Genomic DNA, 21612 nt, shown 5'->3' with positions numbered 1-21612 from the left:
CGCGCAACATAATCGCATTGACGCGACTTTTAAAATATTGGTTTGAAATATTTTGTTAAAGTCCAGTACAACGATATATTAGAATGGTTACCTGTCAAAACACCAGCATTTTACTTCTCAAACAATGTAAATAGAAGGTGGATGACATTATTTGGCAGGTGGAATGCTGGTGTTTTGACGGGTGACCATTCTAATATATCGTTGCACTGGACTTTATCATCACATATTTACCGTTTTGACTAGAGTAACAACTGTTAAGTAAAAAAATGAAGGGCACTAAAGTTGCGCAACATAATCGCATAGTCAAGACTTAAGATTTTAGTGACCTGACTTATGACATTAGTAGATATACGACGACAACTTTTAAGTAAACATAGTAATACGATGTTGCTGCAGAAGGTTAAATTAAATCGCGTAACCTAATCGCACGAACGCGATTTTTCGATTGCAAGTCAAACAATATTTTTTACCTTTACAAGAAATTGATCGGCGCTAAAGTGCCAGAACATTATCGCATAGACAGAACTTCTGCTTCTTTCTACGGAAACGGCCGCCCATATTTTATTTACTCGTACTTAAAGGCGTACTTTAGAGGTACATCTGAAGAACACGTACTCATAATATTAATAATTTGACAAATGACGTTAGTTGCAATTTTAAAAGGGACAAGTTTTCAGCGATAAATTGACACGATGCTAAAGACGCGCAAGATAATAGCCGGCCCTTAAGATTTTAGTAATCTGACATTTGACATTAGTAGGGGACTTGACAACGACGACAACTTTCGAGTAAACATGATGGAATGCGATGTTGCCGCCTGAGGTTGGACTAAGTCGCGCAACATAATCGCATTGACGCGACTTTTAAAAAGTTGGTTTGAAATATTTTGTTAAAGTTCAGTGCAACGATATATTAGAATGGTCACCCGTCAAAACATCAGCATTTTACTTCTCAAACAATATAAATAGAAGGTGGATGACATTATTTGGCAGGTGGAATGCTGGTGTTATGACGGGTGACCATTCTAATATATCGTTGCAGTGGACTTTATCATCACATATTTATCGTTGTGACTAGAGTGACAACTGTTAAGTAAAAAAATGATAGGGCACTAAAGTTGCGCAACATAATCGCATAGTCAAGACTTAAGATTTTAGTGATCTGACTTATGACATTAGTAGATATACGACAACAACTTTTGAGTAAACATAGTAGCGTTACCTAATCGCACGAACGCGATTTTTCGATTGCGTATTAATTAAATATTAATAATTTGACAAATGACGTTAGTTGCAATTTTAAAAGGGACAAGTTTTCAGCAATAATCGTATCAATCGATGCTAAAGCCGCGCAAGATAATAGTCGGCCCTTAAGATTTTAGTAATCTGACATTTGACATTAGTGAAAGATTTGACAACGGCTACAACTTTTAAGTAAACATTGTAATGCGATGTTGCCACCTAAGGTTGAATTAAAATGCGCAACATAAACGCAAATTTTAACTTGTCGGTCGAACAACTTTTTTACCTTCACATAATTACGATTTTGACTAAAGTGATAATTTTTAAGTAAAAAATTGATTAGGCGTTAAAGTTGCGTAACACAATAGTCTAGAAGGAACTTTTAGTAATTTCACCAGTGACATTAATTGCAGTTTTAATAGAGACAACAAATTTTAAGTAAAACTTGTTTTTTCAAGATTTTCCAAACCTTGAACTATCTTAATATAACTAAAAATCAGAAGGCAATCTTATTTCTATTTGCAACATAAATCGCACCACATAGTCGCTAGATTTCACTATCGATCGCAATAAACTACATCGTCCATTTTCGATTTAAATTGATTTACGATGAGGTCTATTTTCATTTCAACTGAACCGAAAAATCATCAGCAAGTATTCTTTTCTTTCAACAATATATGTCGCGCAACATAATCGCCAGGACGTATGTAAGCCAACAATTTGTTGACAAGGGCGATAACTTATGAGAGGATCGCGGTGTTGCTTATTAAATATTAAGACCAGATTTCATTATCACCTGTAAATGTTCTATATCTCTTAAAGCATCTCAATCCTGTATTTTAATTTAATTGTTGCTAGCGCTTTAAGGAAAAAAAGGAAATTTAAACAAGACAATTACAAAATTTACTCTTTATCTTAAAATATAAAATTGTTAATATTTGTTAAGTGGTTTATTTCCGTTGTCGTCGAATACAAATTTAATCAAATAGTTAGCATTCGCAATTCTATTTTTATCCCTAACATTAATCGCGCGACACAACCGTATGAGGTGAAGACGCGGCTTAAATTGTTGAAAAATAATTTGGCATTGGCGTTTGTTGATGTTTTTATTGGCAATGCGATGTTGCCGACTAAATATGAGGGCAGGATTTCACTATCGATTGCGTTAGACATAACAAAAAAAATAGATTTTAATAAAAGATTTGAAATAAAAATTATTTGGTGTATTTCTATTCTAAGTCAGTATTCGCTAAGTATCTTTTTAACCTTAACATAAATCCCGCGACATAATCGCATGTACGTATGGACGCGACTTGCTTACGTCAATTGATAATTTGACAAATGACATACGTCACAACTGTCAATGAGGGGGGTATGCTAGCCCTGTCACAGCTGAGCAATCTGATTATCAGATAAATAATAATATTCTGTTTTTATTTATTTGTTATGTAAAATAATTGTTTTTTTTTCTAAATAAATTAAGAGTAGGTTTGAACAGTCGATTGTGGCTAGTAACGCAAAGTCAATTCACACAAATTTCTCTTCAATAAGCAGAAATTCATTTTCAAACAATCTTCCTGTACTACTCACTATAAATCTAAATAAATCATTAGTCTGGTCCCTAGAACGGCAGTAACATGATCACGTCAAGTGCAGAATTCGGTTCTGAGGGCTCCATGACCAGTACTACTGCCCCTCAGATATTCCATCTTTCTTCCAGCTCTGACAGTCACAATGTCCACAAGTGCCCCATGTGCAAAAAATTTAAAAAATACTTTTATTGTAGGGACTGCATTCAGAAGGGGGTTATCACCAATAAGAATGACCAAAGGTAAGAATATCTATAAGTGATTATAGTCTATTATTCTCAAAAAAACTCAGAGTCGTGGTCATCTAAATGTGTACTTGTTAACACATGTTTTTCGCTATCATCAGATCAATACATACTCTAAACAAAGTATTCAATGCGGTGAATTAAAAAGGTGACTTATGGTATTAAGATATGTCCAGCTAAAATCTTCAAATATTAAAGGTTTTCATCATTAACTACCCTTGTCACATCTATCACAGAGCACCTTGTTAGTTCAGCATGTGCGACCTGAGCTTCTCAAGCTTAAGTTGGTTATTATGGTCGCAAGAAGCAATAAAACATTGAATTAAATATTTTTCAGCTTTAATTCAATCAAAAAAGCTCTTGGAGAACTAAATGAAAATAAACAGCTCATTGAAAAAAATTGTTCGAAAATACTGGAAGGTAGACTGAAATATGACATTTTGGTAAGAAAACTAATGAAAAAAACAGGTTTTTTTTGTTTATATCTTGCTACTGTTACAGCAAACTAAAATAAGGCAAGTAAAAGAACGAAATAGAATTATGAGACTCGCCATAGACCAAAAAAGGGAACAAAGACAGACCTTAGGCCAAAAGCTCTCCGATCTCAAGCAAAGAAACCAGGAAAGAACTGAGAAATTAAAAGCGTATAAAACAAAAAGTGAATCCCTGGAGGACTGCGTGGGCAGGAAACGTGAAGACGTTAGTATAGCGCAAGAGGAACTGAAACAAAAATATGTGGAAATTAAGAGACTGGCTAAGTTAAGGGTGCAACAGCTTTTTAAGTATATTTTCCCCATATCTGTGGTGAAACCCTCAGTGTAAGTATGGGATCTTGTAAAATGGGAGATTGTAAAATAATTTTTTTATTTTAGAGAAATGGAGTCTAGTGGGGATAGTACCAGCAGGGAGTTGGCCGAAGCATGTCAGACCACATATTTGAAAGACCGATGGGTTTATACCGATTATAGTAATGAGATGCAGTATTCTGTGGTGGGGCCTTGTTTACCTGGCAGCGGCAATTATTCGAATTATATTTTGTGGGGTAAGCAATAAATATATTTATTAGGGTTTTGGTAGAATAGTTGAATTCTTCTTGAAAAGTTTATTTTGATTATTTTTGATACTCCCATGGGAAATAAACAAAACCTTCCTGTTGTTTGAGACAATTACTTACGTTTTTCACTTTTTTGTTTGCTATATTTCCCCCTCCTAAGATTTTTTAATATTTTCCAAAAATTGAAAATACTGTTTCACTATTTCCAGACTATTAAGAGTAATTTTTATGGCTTTGACTTACTTAGGCTTCCAAAGTTAAAAAAAAATATTTTCCAGGCATCAGAAGTAATTTTTTTAAATTTTCCAGACTTTTGGGAATAGTTGTCTGTGTATTCCAGGAATTTGAAATAATTTTTAGACTTTAAAAATAATGCCAGGCATTTGGGAGTAATTTTTTTATGTTTTTGCTGTCATTTTTATGTCTTTTCTTGATAGCGAAAATTCCTGAAAAAATGTTTTTATTGGTGTAAAAATAGTGGTTGTATTTGCCTGTGAGAGAGCATTTTTTCATTTTTATAGCATATTGAAGTTTCATTTAATACTATGCTTTTTCGTCATATAAATTTCGAAAACTTTTTAGGGTCATGATGATTTAAGATCAGTATAGATTCTACAACAGATTATGCTGTCTTCACTATAGTATTATTTTTGTATATTTGTATTGTTTGTTTTAGTTTAAATTTGAGTCCACTGTAAACATATATGGTGTCTGTGAAAGATTGGGAATTTGGAGCAAAACTCTCTAATATCCAAATCATTTTTACTATTCAAAACTTGACTCAAAATTAGCCTATAATCATTTCTTACCAGTTTTCCGTAATCGCTGATCAATATAGTGGAAAATCTTTGAATTAGGTCTTTTCGTGAATCTGTCATTGTACAATCTTCCTGATGCTTTTAAAGCACAACATCTTGCCAATTTGTACCATTAATTGCATATTAGAATTTTTTTTTTTAAATTTTTTTTTATTCATTAAACAGGAAACCCCCATTACAAAAAAAACAAATTATAAAATACAGTTATGTCAATAATTAATAATCCTTACTTAAACTATTAAGAGTTAAAGTACTTAAATAAAAAAAAAGACTCTTTCTATTAACTAATAGATTAGGAACATAAATTCTCACTTGGTTTACCCATCAAACAACATATTAATTAAAAATATTAATTGAACAACACTAAGTATTCAAAATTTTCATTAAACTACCCTTAAAAGACCCATATGAATTGCTAAAAACATCTAGCCTCTCCTCTCGATCCAAAAAATCTAGAGATCTCACCAAAAAAGAGTTTTTGCCATAATTGGTTCTATGGACCCCAATATGAAATAAATTATTTTGTCTAAGTGTTCTCTGAGGAATAGAAAATTTAACCTGGGAAAGTAAATCCGGACAGGATGTAATACCATTCAACAACTTATAGATAAAACAGATGTCAAACATTGTTCTTCTTTTATCCAAAGACAAAACTTTAACATAATTCAATATTTGGGAATAATCATGATTAGCAATAAGATCTAAATTAAACATGTAGTTATAATATCTTAAAAATTTGTTTTGCACACTCTCCAGTAATGACTTATAGACATTATACTGGAGAGTCCAGATAATTGAGCCATACTCAAGCTGTCCAATCCCACATATACAGATTTGACAGCCTGCAATGATAACCCCTCACAATTTCTAAGCGTAAAACCCAACATTCTATTAGCTTTTACTACTATTTGGTCTATATGATTGCAGAAGTTTAATTTCGTGTCAAACAGTATTCCTAAATCCTTAGCAACATCCTTTAATTGAAGTTTCTGGCCGTTAATTGTGTAAAATGATGGTATCCTACTTTTTTTCCTATGAAATGAAATTTGGAAGCATTTATTAATATTCAAATCCAACAAATTATTTTGGCACCACAGAGAAAGGCTATCAAGATCTTTCTGTAAAAGGCTGATATCAAGTTCATTCATAATAACCAAGAAAAGTTTGAGGTCATCAGCAAACATTAAAAATTCAAATACTCCAAGACATCCCCAAGGTCATTAACAAACAAACTAAATAGTAAAGGAGAGCAGTGTCCGCCTTGTGGCACTCCAGAACAAACTTCAATCACCTTAGATATAAAATTACCAAATTTAATCACTTGCTTTCTATCACTAAGAAAGCTAAGCAACCATTTTAGCAATCTATCAGAAAAACCTATATTTCTCAATTTTTCAATTAATAACAAATGATTTACCTTGTCAAACGCCTTGGAGAAGTCTGTATATACAGCATCAATTTGATACCCCCTCTCCAAGGCATCTGACAACTTGTTGTGGTATATGAGTAAATTTGTAAGAGTGGACCGACCACCTCTAAAACCATGCTGTTCCTCAACAAAAATTTCTCTACATTGCCAATTTAAATTTTTTTTGCACCATTTCGGTGACACCCTGTATAGTATATGAATCTTTTTTTTTTTCTCTTTTTCTCATTTTTATTGTTTGGTTTTTGATTTTGTTATGTAGTTTTGGGTAAACTTATTTAAAATGTTAAATATTGTGAACTAATTTATATAACGGCTAGCCTGCTAAGGGTAACAACATTGATATATTAGAATTTTTAAATTGTTTCCACCATAGCACATACAGATACTCTGGTATCTAGGTGCTTTATATTCTTAGAATTGTAATATTTTATATTAAAGTTGAATATATTGAATTGAATTGAATTGAATTGAAATGGTCAAACATAAGGCTGTCAAAATTTTTGGGGATGGATGACACTATGGACACTACGATAATTTCTGACATCATCCCTCGACCCTGATTTAAAAATAGGAGAAATATAACCTTCTTTCCATATGTCTAGAAATGTTCCAGAAATAAGAGATAAGTTAAAAAGTTTACATAGTGGCTGTGATAGTGCATATCAACAGATTTTTAAAAGAATATTGGGGATTCCATCTGGACCAATCATTAACTTATTAGGCAAAGGCCCCAGCTTATCAAACACCTCAGGTAGACTTACTACAGGACAGTCAATATTAATTTGGCTAAAAGACTTTTCAGGTGGGGTTGTGTTCGCATTTGAATAGACTGCAGAAAAGTGAGTAGCGAATAAATCAACAATCTGCTGACCATCAGTTGCAACACTATTATCTAAAAACATTTCCCTTGGCACAATGTTAGATGCTCTTTTCTTATTAACGAACTTCCAAAAATTTTTCGGATTACTAGTCAAGTTCTCATTCAAAGTAGCAAGATAATTTCTGTAGCACTCTTGACTTAACCTTTTACACTGAGCTCTCAGAACGGTAAATTCATGCTAATCTCTTTCATCATGGGATAGTTGGTATTTTTTATGCTTACTTTTTTGAGAAATACCAGTCTTCTTAATTCGGTGGAAAAATATGGAGGAAAGCTAGATGTCTTATATTTTTTTTGAGGCACAAAACATTGTATACCAAAATTTAAAATGTTATAGAACTCTGACACCATAATGTTAATATCGCTATCATTAAAAATAGTATCCCAATTTATAGAAAAAAGATAATCATTTAAACCCTGATAATTCCCATTTTTAAAATCAAAATAAAATTCCTCAACTCTAAGTGAATCCAACATTACATTGTTGTCTACTCTAAAATTACAGGTATAAGAAATATGATGAATTGGGTCACAAAAAAGTGGATCTGGAGATTTAAAACATTTCATGGCGCTATCGTAGGTAAACAGAAGATCCAGGAACACATACCTACTATTTGACATATCAATCATTTGGTACATATTAAAAAAACCATATATTTGTGCTAGAAACACAGCTGGTGAATTTGTTGGACAGTCTACTTGGACCCCATTATGAGCATTTAACCAATGTACCCCTGGCAAATTGAAGTCACCCATCATGTAAAACTTAGTGCTAGGATACATAGAACAGATTTCTTCAATTGTGATGCAGTGATCACTATAGATATCATCAGAGGACCCTGGGGGAATATATACACCGCCAACTACAAAACTTGATCCTGAACATTTACATAACAAAAACAGCTGTTCAAAGTGAGATTCTGTCTTTTTAATGATTGAAGCTTGTATGTGATTTTTTACCAGTATTAGCACTCCACCACCTCTACTCTTTGATGTAATCTGCACATTTCTATCAGCACGAAATATACTGTAATTACAGCAACTAAGTTCTTCCGAAAAAATGTCCTCATTCAACCAACTCTCCGTAATAACAATAATATCATAACTTGAACAATCCAACATTAAGTTCAACTCAGCAATTTTGGTACGAAGCCCTCCCACATTCTGGTAATACATTTGTAATGGGGTATTGGCTAGTTTTTTCTCGTGTTACGTGTGTTATCTCTCAGGCTGTCTTTCCTTACAACCGTTGGGACATCCATTAATGTACCTAATGATGTAACTATCATTTTCTTCGGCATTCTGTTTTTTATTTTTATTTTTAAATTATAAAATCGAATTATTTATATGTGCCAACCTTTTTCTTGTCCAATTCCAGTTCCTTTTCCTATTCTCTCCTTATCCCATCAGTGTGCTTTTTATTCGTGTTGTATTAACTTTCTTCTTTTTTTCTTTAACTGGGAAAATGCTTTTGTTTATTATTTATAAGTGTCATTTATAATTTATAATTATTAAATATATATAAGGCCTCAACAGAATTCAGGGAATCTCGCAGGGGTTGTTCCCTGGAAGTCTGAAAACATGGCCTATTAGTAACCTTCTGGAATTTTATTTGTATTTGTATAAAATTTAAGTTCTATAGATATTTTTTAATTGTTTCAATACACATTAAATGTGCTCTTTGTAAAGAACGAACTATTCAAGATGTGATATGCATTTGGTTTATAACAGAATTGTATTTTTTTTTTCTGGTGATTAATAAAAGTCTTATTATTATTATTATTCCTCTCTTGCAGCTTAGTTTTTACCTTCCTAAACTGGTCTCTTTGCATCATCGTCTGATCTAGATTAATGCTGTACTTAGTCCCCGACAATTTTTTCTTAACTTTTAATACCTCTTTAACAAAAGCCTGTTCAGTACAGACCACTTTTAATGGCCTGCATGAGCCTGTCTTTTTACTGCCAATTCTAAGAACTTTTTCAACTTTATCCAACGAGTCCTCGATCTACCTTCATCAGCTTAAATTATCATCTTGTAACGCTTTCTTGTCATCTTCGATTCTATCAGTTAAATCGGTTTAATAAACATATGCTCCATGATGTTAATATTAAATTATGACTAACATTAGAAACCATAGTAACACTACTCAAATATTATCCAAAGCAAGTTGACTATTATGTTATAAAAATATTTTATCATCAATGGAAGTTAATCAACAAATACCTTAAATAAAAATAAAACTATTCACTTTAGACACTTTTAACAAGTGGTCCCTTTCTGATGCTGAAATATGAGAAAATACGGTTTTTCGTTCAGTTGTTGTATACGGGGTAGCACAAAAAACTAAAAATTAACTTATTTACCGGAATAGTGCTGTAAGTGGCGCCCTCTAGAAGTTTGGCTATAAAAAGTATCATAGTCTTGTTTCTCATACTAGAAATGCCAAAATCTGAAATGTTTCTCAACCAAAAAAGAAAAATAGAAAATAAAATTGTAACTTTGACATCTTACTTCTTGCAAACTATCCACTTTGGGACCAACCAGAAATTCTTAATACTTTGTTGGTATAATGGTTTTTTACTTTATCATATTATTATTATTTTAGATATTTATTTCTTTTACAGCTCATAGCCACGACTCGATGCCAATATCAGAAGATTCGGAAATAATCGACCTAAATCCCGCCGTGTCGATTTCGTCCGCCCTAGCCCTCACTGCCCAATTAGTAAACGTTCTCTCGTTCATTTTAAATGTTCGATTGCCGTTCAAATCAAACTATAGGTAAGTTATAATTACCCCACAGATCAGAATAAAATTTTTCTTTTAATCTGTTTGCCAATCACTGTATTTCTAATTAAATTGGATCCTGGAGAATATTAGGCTTATCTCTGTACACTTTATTTTTTACATAATCTTCTATTTGGGATTTTATACTGTTATTGTAGACCTAATTTATCAATAAATATATACAACGGTTTTCCTTTCAGTGACTTCGACAGTACTCATCTGACGGAAAGGCAGTTTAATAGACGGGTGGCCAGACTAAACGCCAACGTATTGTACTTATGCATAACACAGAGGATCGACTTGGGTCAGCTGAGTCCCACCGGGACGATACGCAATATTTTACAATTGGCGGAAAACGAGAGGGCCGACTTGGGAAGGTAATAATTAATTTTATTTTATTTATTATTCCAAGATGGTCAGTAAGATAAATTATTAAGCATAGATGGCCGTATTTTATTAATGAATCCAAAGTAAAGAAAAATTACCTTATGATTTTTAAGGTAATTTTTCTTTACTTTGCTTTTCTCGAAAGAAATTTTTAGAAAAAGTGTAGGTATTCTACTTGGTCCTGGGTCTTTCATAGTATAAAGGGGAGATAGTTTACTGAAATCATAATAAGGTAAGAATGGGTATGACTGTTAGAAAAAGATATTTTATTAGGATTCACCTGAAGAACTTATCGTATTTAAATAATAAAGGCTATTAGAGAAGGAACGGGTTTTAAAGAGATTTAAGTTTTGATGGACATGCAGCAAGCACTGTAGAATGTAAACGGAAGGTAGTGTCAAGATTTTAAGCCTCTTAAATGATTGCCTGCAATCTTCACGATATCTCAGTCCAGTCAGGATATGACTGCATTTTCTCTGCTGCCCAAACACCTTGTCTATATGGCAATAGCATAAGTTAGATGGGAGTGAAAATTACTATAGTAAGAAGGGTTTGCAGAGATGTAATGGTTGTCAAAGTTTTAAATAAAAGTAGCTGACTGGACAGTTTATTTGAAAGCTTAAAACCAAATGCTGCTCTCATGTTAATCCCGGATCGAGATTTTAGCCCCATTTGCACAATTTGAGAGAAAACTACTGAAGAAGGTTGTTTTCGGAGGTCTGAAAGTCTATGTCATCAATATGTGAAGGATGATGACTTTGGTAGTAAGTTGTGTCGTTAACAAACAAAACAGTATTTACTACTGATTCCCTTCGTAAAAAGGCAATATCATTAACAGTGGCGGCTCGTGGGAATAGGCAGGGTAGGCCGGGTCTACCCTAAAATTTTGAGCATACAAAATACAAAAATAAAATTTTAAAAATATTTTATTTTAATTAAATATCATGTTAACACACCAATTTATTTATTATCTTAACCCGCAAATATATTTTATTTAACGCAAAAAGCGTCAAATCGCTTAAACGCACTTAAAAAACCACTAATAGGCTCGAACGAATCTGGCCGACCCCATCCACAATATATCCCTATAGAAAAATAGCGCGACGCTGGTAAACGCGTCGGAGGATGAATTTTATATGCGCGCTTACGGGCCTGCGTTTGTTTTTAGCAGACAAATTTATCGATTTGTACTTAATTTGCTAATTCGTAATTTGAGGGTTCGTGGTTAAATGTTTTCGTGAATTCTCGCTCAATTAGTGGAAACTGGAGACACATTTTACGATAAGGTAATTGACAAATTTGCACGAAACAAAGATAGAAGAATTAACTTGCTTTATAGGTAATAAACCACAAAACTGATAATTTGTTTGTGTTCAAAATACTTTTAAATGACTCCTTCTTTCTGTGCCATTTTTAGTAGTTACTTTTATGTACGTAGGTAACAATAATGTACATATTAAGCTTAATTACTGTCGTTTCTTTTCATAGTGTCCCCCTTTTTAGTTCTCCAGTTCTCCCAAATTTTTTAAATTTGATAGAAAAAAAAATGTTTTTTTTTTTGAAAAAATTCTTAGAGTTAATGTTTTAAATGTATAATTACTTGACAACACCGGCCTATTGTATGATTCTTCGGGCTTCATCGTGAGTGGGCGCTCCTGGCCTATCCAAAATTTAACCCCACGAGCCGCCACTGGTCATTAATAAAAATAAGAAATAGTACAGGTTCTAAGACAGAACTTTGTGGCACTCCATACTTCAATGATGAAATCAGAATAAATATCAGATTTATTCTGATTAAAGCAAACATATTGAACCCTGTTTGACAAGTATGACTAATCAACCTAATTGCTTCATGATGAACATTATAAACATGAAGTTTTTCAAGAAGAATAGTATGTGTTACACAATCAAATGCCTTAGTGAGATTAAGGAAAGAGACTAGGGTATCGAGAAAGTACTCAAATCCTTTCAAAACACTACTGGTAAGATGGCACAGCAAAAGTTGTTGTGCTATTTTAACAGAATCCAAACTGAGAAATTACAAACTCAAAATGGTCATTTTAAGATGCGTTCATACACTTTAGAAAGGATAGGCAGAAGTGAGGTTGGGCGGTAATTATTATGATCATCAGTCTTTACCTTTAAAGAGAGGAACTACTTTTGCAGTTTTAAACACTGTAGGAAAGGTGTCAGAAGTAATTGGGTGATTTATTAACTTTGTGAAAGGGATGCTAATTTAATGTTTTATTGCTTTTATTAATTTTGTATTAATTATATCAGTATCCTTACTGTGGCTATTTTTTAAATCATTAATGACTTTCATTACTTCTTCAAAACTTGCTATTTTAAACCTAAAGAGGGATATATCAGTATTGGGGATAATATTCAGATATTCATGAAATGTGTGGCTAGTATTTTGACTGATTTTACTTATTTCATTTTCAGCAAAAAAGTTGTGAAAAGGCGTAAAAAATTTAGAAAAACGTTCTTTTAAAATTCCTTTTTTATTTTACCCCTGTACATTAAAAAAACCAAAATGCTTCTAATTAATTAAAACGTAGTTCAAAACTACATTATTAAAGTTATCATAAAGAAGAACAAAAGGTACTCCACATCTCTCTTGTATTCTGATGATGTTCCAAATGTTAGGTATCTATACATTTATTCTCTGTGCCTACTTATTTTTGCCAAACCATCCGCTGCTGCAACAATTAATCACTCCCATAAAACTAGAAATAACGTCACTAAACATTTTGTTTCAATTACCTAGCCCCTAAGTTCTACAATTTGCTGCCTGTTAATATTATGAACGTACAACAATGTTTACATTTTATATTTGAAAATTTAAATTTGTTTCTGGTTCTAATGTAGTTTTAGTTAAGCTAACTACTAATTTTATAATGTTTAGAACTATATAGTGATTATAACTGCATATACAGATATTTATATCTAGGTGTAGTGTAGATATTAAGACAAATGTAATTAATTCTAGAGTTACCTATGTAACATATTGTAAATTATGTCAGTAATATATTCATTCAAATTTTTAAAGGCAAGGACCGATAGTGATCAACGATAGACAAGCGCGAGCCCTAGAAAGGTCGATTTCTGGCAATTTGAGGTGTCCGGACGACTCCGATTGGGACGAGGGAGACTCTTTTACGCTCGAATGGGAGGCGGTAAGAAATTAATTTATTATCGAATCGTTTTAAATGAAATTGACAAAAAAATTGCAGGTACCTCACGTGCAATTGCCGGAAGCGCCCGCGGGTGTAGCCAGCGGTGTATCGTCTCTTATCAATACGCAACAGGTAAAATTCGTTTTGTTTGTGTAATTAAAAGTCTTAATCATATTTGATTTAATGGCGATTTATAGGCGAGCAGCATAGTGACCAGCGCAGTCGCCGGTGTCGCTTCCATTTGGCGAGGAATTATACATCGGTAGTTTTTAATAATTACCACTACTTACCTTTTAATTTAAACACACGAAACTTTAAAACTAAAGGCCTTGTCAGAGACGTCTTAAAGTATAGCCATCTATAATAGGGTGAGAAATTGATGTTTGTTTGATTATGGGTTGTGCTTGTGGTAATAAACAGTTTTCGAAGATGCATAGGTTTTGACGGTTAACACAGACCTAGACGTTATCTTCGCCACTGTTAAAGTGTTTTTGAAATAGGTGACACGTTTACCGCTGACCTAACGATAGCAAAAAGCTTTATTTCCAAGAAATTCGTTTTCATTGTGATTATTAAGTACTCCTTAAATTTTCCAACCTCATTTTCGTTTGATATTAAACAAATTATAGATATTTTATTAATATACAATATTATAATTATCTTATTTAATTTTAGTAGCGGTATTTAAAATTTGGAAACTACCTAAAGTTACAATATGATTGAGGATTTTGCTGGATCAACATAGTGTTAGAAAAAGAATAATTAGCTAATAGAGCCCACCAATTAGTCACAAACACCGACAATATTAAATTCCTAACATGACCATTTAATTTAACATACCCTAATTCATTACTTTTCAACATTTCAAGTAAATCAGGCATGTCCATTGTTAAAGACCAGTGATTCGGCCATCTCCTTAACTGTTATCCTTAACTCCAGCAGCTTTTGTAATCGTAGATTTTCCAACACGTCTTAGCTCATAACGGCCTTCTGGGGTAATACCCATAACTTCAAAAGGTCCTTGGAACTCATACTGAAGTTTACCTTGGTGCATTTTTTCATCACGATGCATTAACACAAAGGCACCTTTTTCAAAAGTCACTCCCTGTTTACGCCTTTCATTCGCCTTAATCTTAGCATTTCGTGTTTGAATGAAATGGTCAGTAATTCTTTTTCTGTCTAGTTCCAAATTGCGAATAGGGTGTAAGTCACAATCTAAGTTTTTTAGTAGACTATGTATGAGTGGGGTAGATGAATCAATTCCGATCAATGCCTTTAAAGGAGACGTTTGTGTGGCCTTTTGCATTGTTGTATTAAGTACTAATTGAATTTTCCACAATGTTTTGGACCAATCAGTATTTACCTTTGTCTCTACACGTATTAGGTTTATTATGGTCCGCATATATCGCTCTACTTGGCCGTTGGATATCTGGTGTCGTAAAATGATAGCCGATATTCAAGGAATCCAAATAGCTTGGACGGCTTAAGTTTTTGAAATTTGTACCTGCGTCCATAATAATTAAACAGGGCAATAAAAGACTCTATTGCAAGTCTAGTTTCATCAGCTTTTACTGTTTTTAATGGCTGAAGTACACAATACTTTGTATACGCATCGATCAAGACAAGTATATGTTTGTATCCATTTGCTGTTTTCTCTAGAGGCCCTAGACAATCAGCATGTAATACTTGCATAAGGTGCTTCAGGCTTTTCCACATTAACTATATGACCTTCTAGTGGACCAGTGCGAGTCTTCTTGATTGCACACACCAAGCAATGCCGAATATAGTTTTTTACAAAAGCCCGCAGGCCTGGGAACCAAAAATGCTTAAAAATGGAATCAGTTGTCTTTTCAGAACCAACATGACATTGTTCACAATAATCCAAGTCGACTTTGTTTTGGAACATAAGGTCTTGAAAATGATCCTTCAGGTGTATTATTGACATAATACAGAATTCTATTATTTACCATATATCTTGTTTTATTAAGTCGTCCGTCTTCAGCATCTTTAATGAGTTGATTAATTTCAGCGTCTCCTCTTTGCTCAACATAGATCCAGTTTTCATGAGCATTGAAACGACGAACTACAGGATTCACCACTTAAAAAATCGACATGTGGTAATGAACTTCCCTTTCGATAGACAATAGAAATGTTAAAAGTCTTGCATATAAGACCACCAACGTGCCACTCGTGGTACAATACCCTCTTTGTTGGCTGTAGATTTGATAGCATTACAGTCTGTGACTAATGTAAATTGAATTCCCAATAAATAAACTCGAAAAAATCTAAGAGCATTCACAACTGCAAGGGTTTCTAATTCGTAAGAGTGGTAATTCTCTTCATATTTTGTAGTTCTCTTGCTAAAGTATCCTATAACACAGCGATTTCCATTTTTAATCTGCAATAACATAGCACCGTATCCAATGGCGCTTGCGTCGGTATGAAGTTCAGTTGGTAGGGTTTCATCAAAAACGGAGAGCAAGGGTCTAGATGTTAAATGTTCAATGACATAATTTCTAGCGATTTCCTGTTCCTTCTGCCACAAAAAAGGTTCATTAGCACACGTTAAGTTTGTAATGCAAGCAGTACGACTTGCAAACTCAGGAATAAATTTGCGGAAATATCCCGCGAGTCCCATGAATTGTCGAACTTGCTTAGCAGAGGTTGGAATTGGTGAATCGACCAGTGCTTGCACTTTCCTAGTTCCGGGTCTGAGACCATCAGCGGATATTTCTCGTCCCAAATATTCTAACTTATTTTGAAAGAAGTGGCATTTCTTTAAATTAAGAGAAAACCCTGCATTTTGTAGAGCCTCTAAAACTAGCGCTAGTGAAGTAAATGCTGCTTCAATTGTGTCTGACGGTATAAGAACGTCGTCTATGTATACAAGTGCGACATTGTCTCTTAGTTTTCCCAGAGCTCTATTAATTGATTTTTGAAAAACCGCTGGGGCATTTGCCAAGCCGAATAGCAGGAATCCGCAGGAACTCGTAGTGTCCGTCCGGCGTTACAAAGGCGGTTTTTTCCACAGAATCTTCGTCGATCGGTATCTGGTAGAATCCTGAAGACATATCCAGTGAAGTAAAAATGCTGCCTTTTCCCAGTCTGTCAAGCTGGTCATCAATCAGGGGCAATGGATAACAAATTTTAATAGTATGCCAGTTGAGCTCTCTATAATCAACGCACATCCTATAAGATCCTTCCTTTTTCTGTACCAGTAAAATAGGGCTTGCAAATGGAGATTCGCTTTCCCTTATGATATTGCTATTTAAGAATTCATCAACAATATCGCGTACAATTTTTCTTTCACTTGCAGATAAGCGGTATGGATTTCTGGTAACAATGAAATCATTCTGAAGCTTATTATATAACGTGGCATTATTGACCTTGGAAAGTGAATTATTATCAGGTATAATAGATGAAAAACGTGATAAAAGACTTTCTAGTTCTTTTCTGTATTCAGCAGGAACATCCAAAACTCCTTCAAGTTTATAAGGCATAACTCTAAACACTTTAGCAACACCATTACGAATAACACGGGTTCCAGTCTGATCAGTAACCGTTACAATCTCTGGTTCATCATATAAAGACTTTATGTTAATGGATTTAGTATAAATAGTCTTCAGAGTGGTGCGTAAATCAATAATTTTTAAATTTTGATTACTAGAACCCAAGATATTCACTTGCCAATAAGAGACGAATAATTTTGCTTCATATATGCACCTCTGGAATAACAATTTCATTATTTTGGTTTTAAGTGACCGGATTTTGGCCATTTCTTCAAAAACGATTTAAATACTCTTCTAAGCTGTCCATAGATCAATAATTTCTATATTTTTATTACTAGAATCCAAGATATTCATTTGTCCATGCCACTTCTGGAAAAAAAAATCCAATTTTTTTAACTTTTAGTCATTTCTTCAAAAAAAAATCTAAAATGGTCTTTAGAATAGTTCATAGATCAATGATTGTTAAATGTTAACTACTAAAACCCAAGATATTCACTTGTCAATAAGAGACTAACTTAATGGCACTCCTGGAATAAAAATTCATTTTTATCAACTTTTATTGAATGGATTTTAGGAATTTTTTCCAAGAAAGGCTAAAGGGTCTTCAGACTAATCCATGAATCATTAATAACTATATTTTGACTACTAGCACCGAAAATATTCACTTGCCAATGCAAAAAAGGTGTTTTTAGCCAGTCCAAACTCTTGTTTTCGCTTCATAGTGCGATACGGAGGTAAAAATATTCCCTCCTCACTCACTCTTTTTTTTTCTTTTCTCGAAAGGTGATATTTGTTACACTTTCTTGTAAATATTTATCACCAAGCATATTGTTCAATTCTAACTCAGTTTGTGCATGTTAAAAATGTTACGAGGTTTGGATTAGTTCTACAAGACCATTCCAACAATAGTAGACAATGATAAAATGCGAGAAGCGATTTGTATGACGTGTATATACAAATCGCTTCTCGTATTATCTACTATTTATCTACGTGTACACAGTCACTCTTGCAAATTCCATTCTTAGAAGGTTGACGGAATCAGTTACAACATTTTTATTTATACCCGATGCTCGAGCAATGATGATATATATCTTCACTGTACAATTTTTTAAAAAACTACACATTTAAAGATGTACTTTATTAAACTATTGTACTGAAATTAAACCATTAACTATTAAATGTACTAAAGCAGGAATATGCAAAAAAAATAAAGCAGAAATTCTGATTTAATTTCATACGAAAATACGTACAAAAAAAATTATGCATGCCTATACGCATTACTTAATTTCATTACATTTTTATGCAAATTTGTACTAAAAATTCTTATGAGAAAATATACAAGAAATCACTGATGAATGTATGAATGCACTATGAATTCTATTTAAATGTTAATTAAAAAAAATGTATGGGGGTGCATATATTTTATTTCAAAATATCTACCAAAATCCATGTAAAAAAACGACTTATGCGTGGCCAGAGGCCTCGCATCACCAACAACTCTTCTCACGTCCCTCTAAATAAATGTAAAATTTTTATAGAAAAATTGTACAGTGGTGCCTAGTTATTGGCTAAGCACGAGGTCCGATTCAGTACATTTTAATTAAAATTAGTACAGTAATGTATGGATAATCCGAACAGAAAGTTGGCAGACCCCGTTCGGTTTACACAACACTTTCGGATTAAAGTTTCCTCGTCATCACCTCTTGCCCATTTTTCAACTTCTGTTTCATCTGTCGGATTATCAGCACGATTCACTTTGTTCACTAACTCCACTAGATCAGGTCCTTCATCTGACAAAATAGAATCACATATTTCTCCTCGTAAAGCATGCATAAGGGGTATCAAATCTTCTTCATCCCATTCATCCATGTCCTTGGCGGAAAGAAGTTGACACCACGATTTTCTCACCAGTTTTTTAGGCCCTTGCTTCCAAGATTCGGCTAATGCAAACGCAGCATCCTTTAGCGACACATTCTTTAAACATTGCGCAATGTTTTCATTATCTTGTACAAGTACCTCTTGCAGCAGCCTTTTTCGATATGTGACTTTTATAGATTGAATCACATTCTGGTCCATCGGCTGAACCAGGGCAGTGCAGTTAGGTGGAAAAAGCATTACTTGAATATTACCATCATGGCTGGCTAGTTCTTGGCCTAGTCTGTGAGCTGAAGCATTGTCCAGTATTAAAAGGGCTTTCTCTTCAAAATTATTGATTCGAAGATACTTTTTTACGCTTGGTACGAATTCACTGTGGAACCATTCTTCGAAGATAATCCGATCAATCCAAACAGTTTTTTGGTTTCGGTAACAGACAGGTAGGTTGCTGTTTTTGAATGTTTTTGGATTTTTTACTTTACCGATCATAAAGCAACCTCAACTTATGTCGGCCACTCGTCTGCGTGTACTAATGTCTTTTCAGGAAGGCAGCGCTAATATAATCCAGATTCTTCCGCGTTATAGATTTGCTCTGAAGAAAGACCGAGTTGCTCAATTTTTTGTTTGAGTTCTATTCGAAAGGGTTCCACAGCATTTTCGTCACTCGACAGCTTTTCCCCGGTAACTTTCAACGAGCGGATCCCAAATCTGTGTTTGAAGCCTTGAAACCATCCTCTGCTAGTTTCGAACTTGACTCCTTCGTCATTATTCATTTCTGTGAAAAATTGGCGAGCCTTTTGAAGTATGATTGCTTCGGAAATTGGTGCATGTCGTGCTATCTATTGCAAAAACCATGTATACACTGCATCTTCAACATCAGAAAATTTCGCTTTGCGCATCGTTTTTCTTGTTCCCAGCCATTTTTCAGTACGCGACATATAACGAATAATTTCGCTCTTTTTTTTTCTTGATATTGGATATTGTTGGTGTCCCGATATTTAAGCGTGTCGCCAAGGACGTGAATGAACATCCTGAATCCAGCACACGTAAAATTTCAGCCTTTTGTTTAAGACTTAATGTGACATGCTTACGTTTAGAATCCATGGTTTAAATGAAATATGCGATACATTTACATATATGCAGCGTGCAACCTAAAACTCAACTAAAGAACTCTACTCTTTCCATAAAACACGTCAAAACAACTATAAAACCACGCAACGTCTTGCTGCAAGAACAAACTTACAATTATTATGTACTACTCACATAAATTAAACGTTGCATCATCTTTTCGCACTAGACGCCCACAGTTCGGATTACGGAATTCACGGTGTTCAGATTATGGAATCAATTTTACGCAATTGGGGCGTTCGGATTATAGAGTAGTTCGGAATATACGGGGTTCGGACTATCCATACATTACTGTACTCAAAATCTATTAAAAAAAAAAAATTAGAAAAAACGACTTACGAAGAATCTTTCAATGCTCAAGTCGGTTTCAGTACATTTTAACTCGAATTTATATTAAACATCTATTCAAAAAAAGTGTACAAAATCTGACTTATGCGTGGCCAGAGGCCTCGCATCACTAAAAAGTCTACTAATGTCCCGCTAATTAAATGTATAATTTTATAGGAAAATTGTACAGTGACGCGTAGCCTCTGGCAACTTCGCGGTCGGCACTGGTCGGTTTCAGTACAATTTAATTTAAATTCATATTAAAAGTTCACTCAACAAAAATGTACAAAAAACGACTTATTTGTATCTTCATTTCGTCACTATGTATTATTGGCCTATCTTCGCCGGAAAAAAAATGTCTGGTTTATCTATTCTGTTCGTATGTGAGAGATAGATTACCCATAGACAGTCGAATGCGTTATTAATAACCGGTTTAGGTCAGATAGACGCCTAGACACCTACAGAAACCTAATCAATAATATGAAACCATCAGCACTTAAACTAAACTTATAATCTTGAAGTAAACGTATGACTGATCAAATGACACAAAGCCAGGTGACAGTGTCATATTCTTAATGTTTCTATCATATCAGTTTTTTCGAATCTCTGCACAGTCTTTCTATAGTGCTCTTGGTAGAATTTGCGTTTCACCATCAAAATGTTGCACGCACAATCAAAAAAAAATTCTCATTCATCAAATACGTCTTAAAGCATTTAAACTACTTATTTAATATCAATATAAATAACTTAATATAACAAGGTATGCTCAAAGGAATGTCCAACAAATAACAAACACAATTCATCTTTTTCGTCTATAAAATTAAAAGTACTTCCCTTGACTACTTAGGACGACTCTGATAAGGTCATTAACTATGACAGCTTACATATAAAAAAGAAATGACACGATTATTATATAATTTAGCATCTATACAGGGTGTTTACATCTAAATTTTATGCATACGATCGACACTCTGTATAAATGTTTTTTTTTTATGTGTTTTTAGTTAATAAAAATTAGCATTCTGCCTATATTTGTTTCAAGGGCCAGAATGTACTTTGATTGCCACGCGGGACAGTTATTTTTTTATATTATTTAGTTAGTTGATATTTTTATTATGTATTAATAATAATTGGCATTTTAAAACGTTCGTCGTTATAATTAA

At 33.6% G+C, this 21612-nt stretch overlaps 1 protein-coding gene across 1 annotated transcript; it reads left to right on the top strand.

Annotated features, from left to right (window-relative positions):
• Window positions 1-2623: 2623 nt before the first annotated feature.
• On the top strand, window positions 2624-21597 carry LOC126738267 (beclin 1-associated autophagy-related key regulator). The gene is made up of 9 exons (XM_050443512.1): window positions 2624-3072; window positions 3413-3518; window positions 3577-3893; window positions 3948-4117; window positions 9882-10038; window positions 10245-10421; window positions 13484-13610; window positions 13668-13742; window positions 13808-21597. Exons 1-9 carry the CDS (start codon window positions 2879-2881, stop codon window positions 13874-13876), a joined length of 1392 nt encoding a protein of 463 aa, XP_050299469.1. The 5' UTR covers window positions 2624-2878; the 3' UTR covers window positions 13877-21597.
• Window positions 21598-21612: the final 15 nt, after the last annotated feature.

Source organism: Anthonomus grandis, chromosome 7 (genome assembly GCF_022605725.1).
Source record: "Anthonomus grandis grandis chromosome 7, icAntGran1.3, whole genome shotgun sequence".
NCBI classification, from domain to species: domain Eukaryota; kingdom Metazoa; phylum Arthropoda; class Insecta; order Coleoptera; family Curculionidae; genus Anthonomus; species Anthonomus grandis.
Note: the sequence above shows the minus strand (reverse complement) of the source record. Positions and strands in the feature narration are given on the sequence as shown.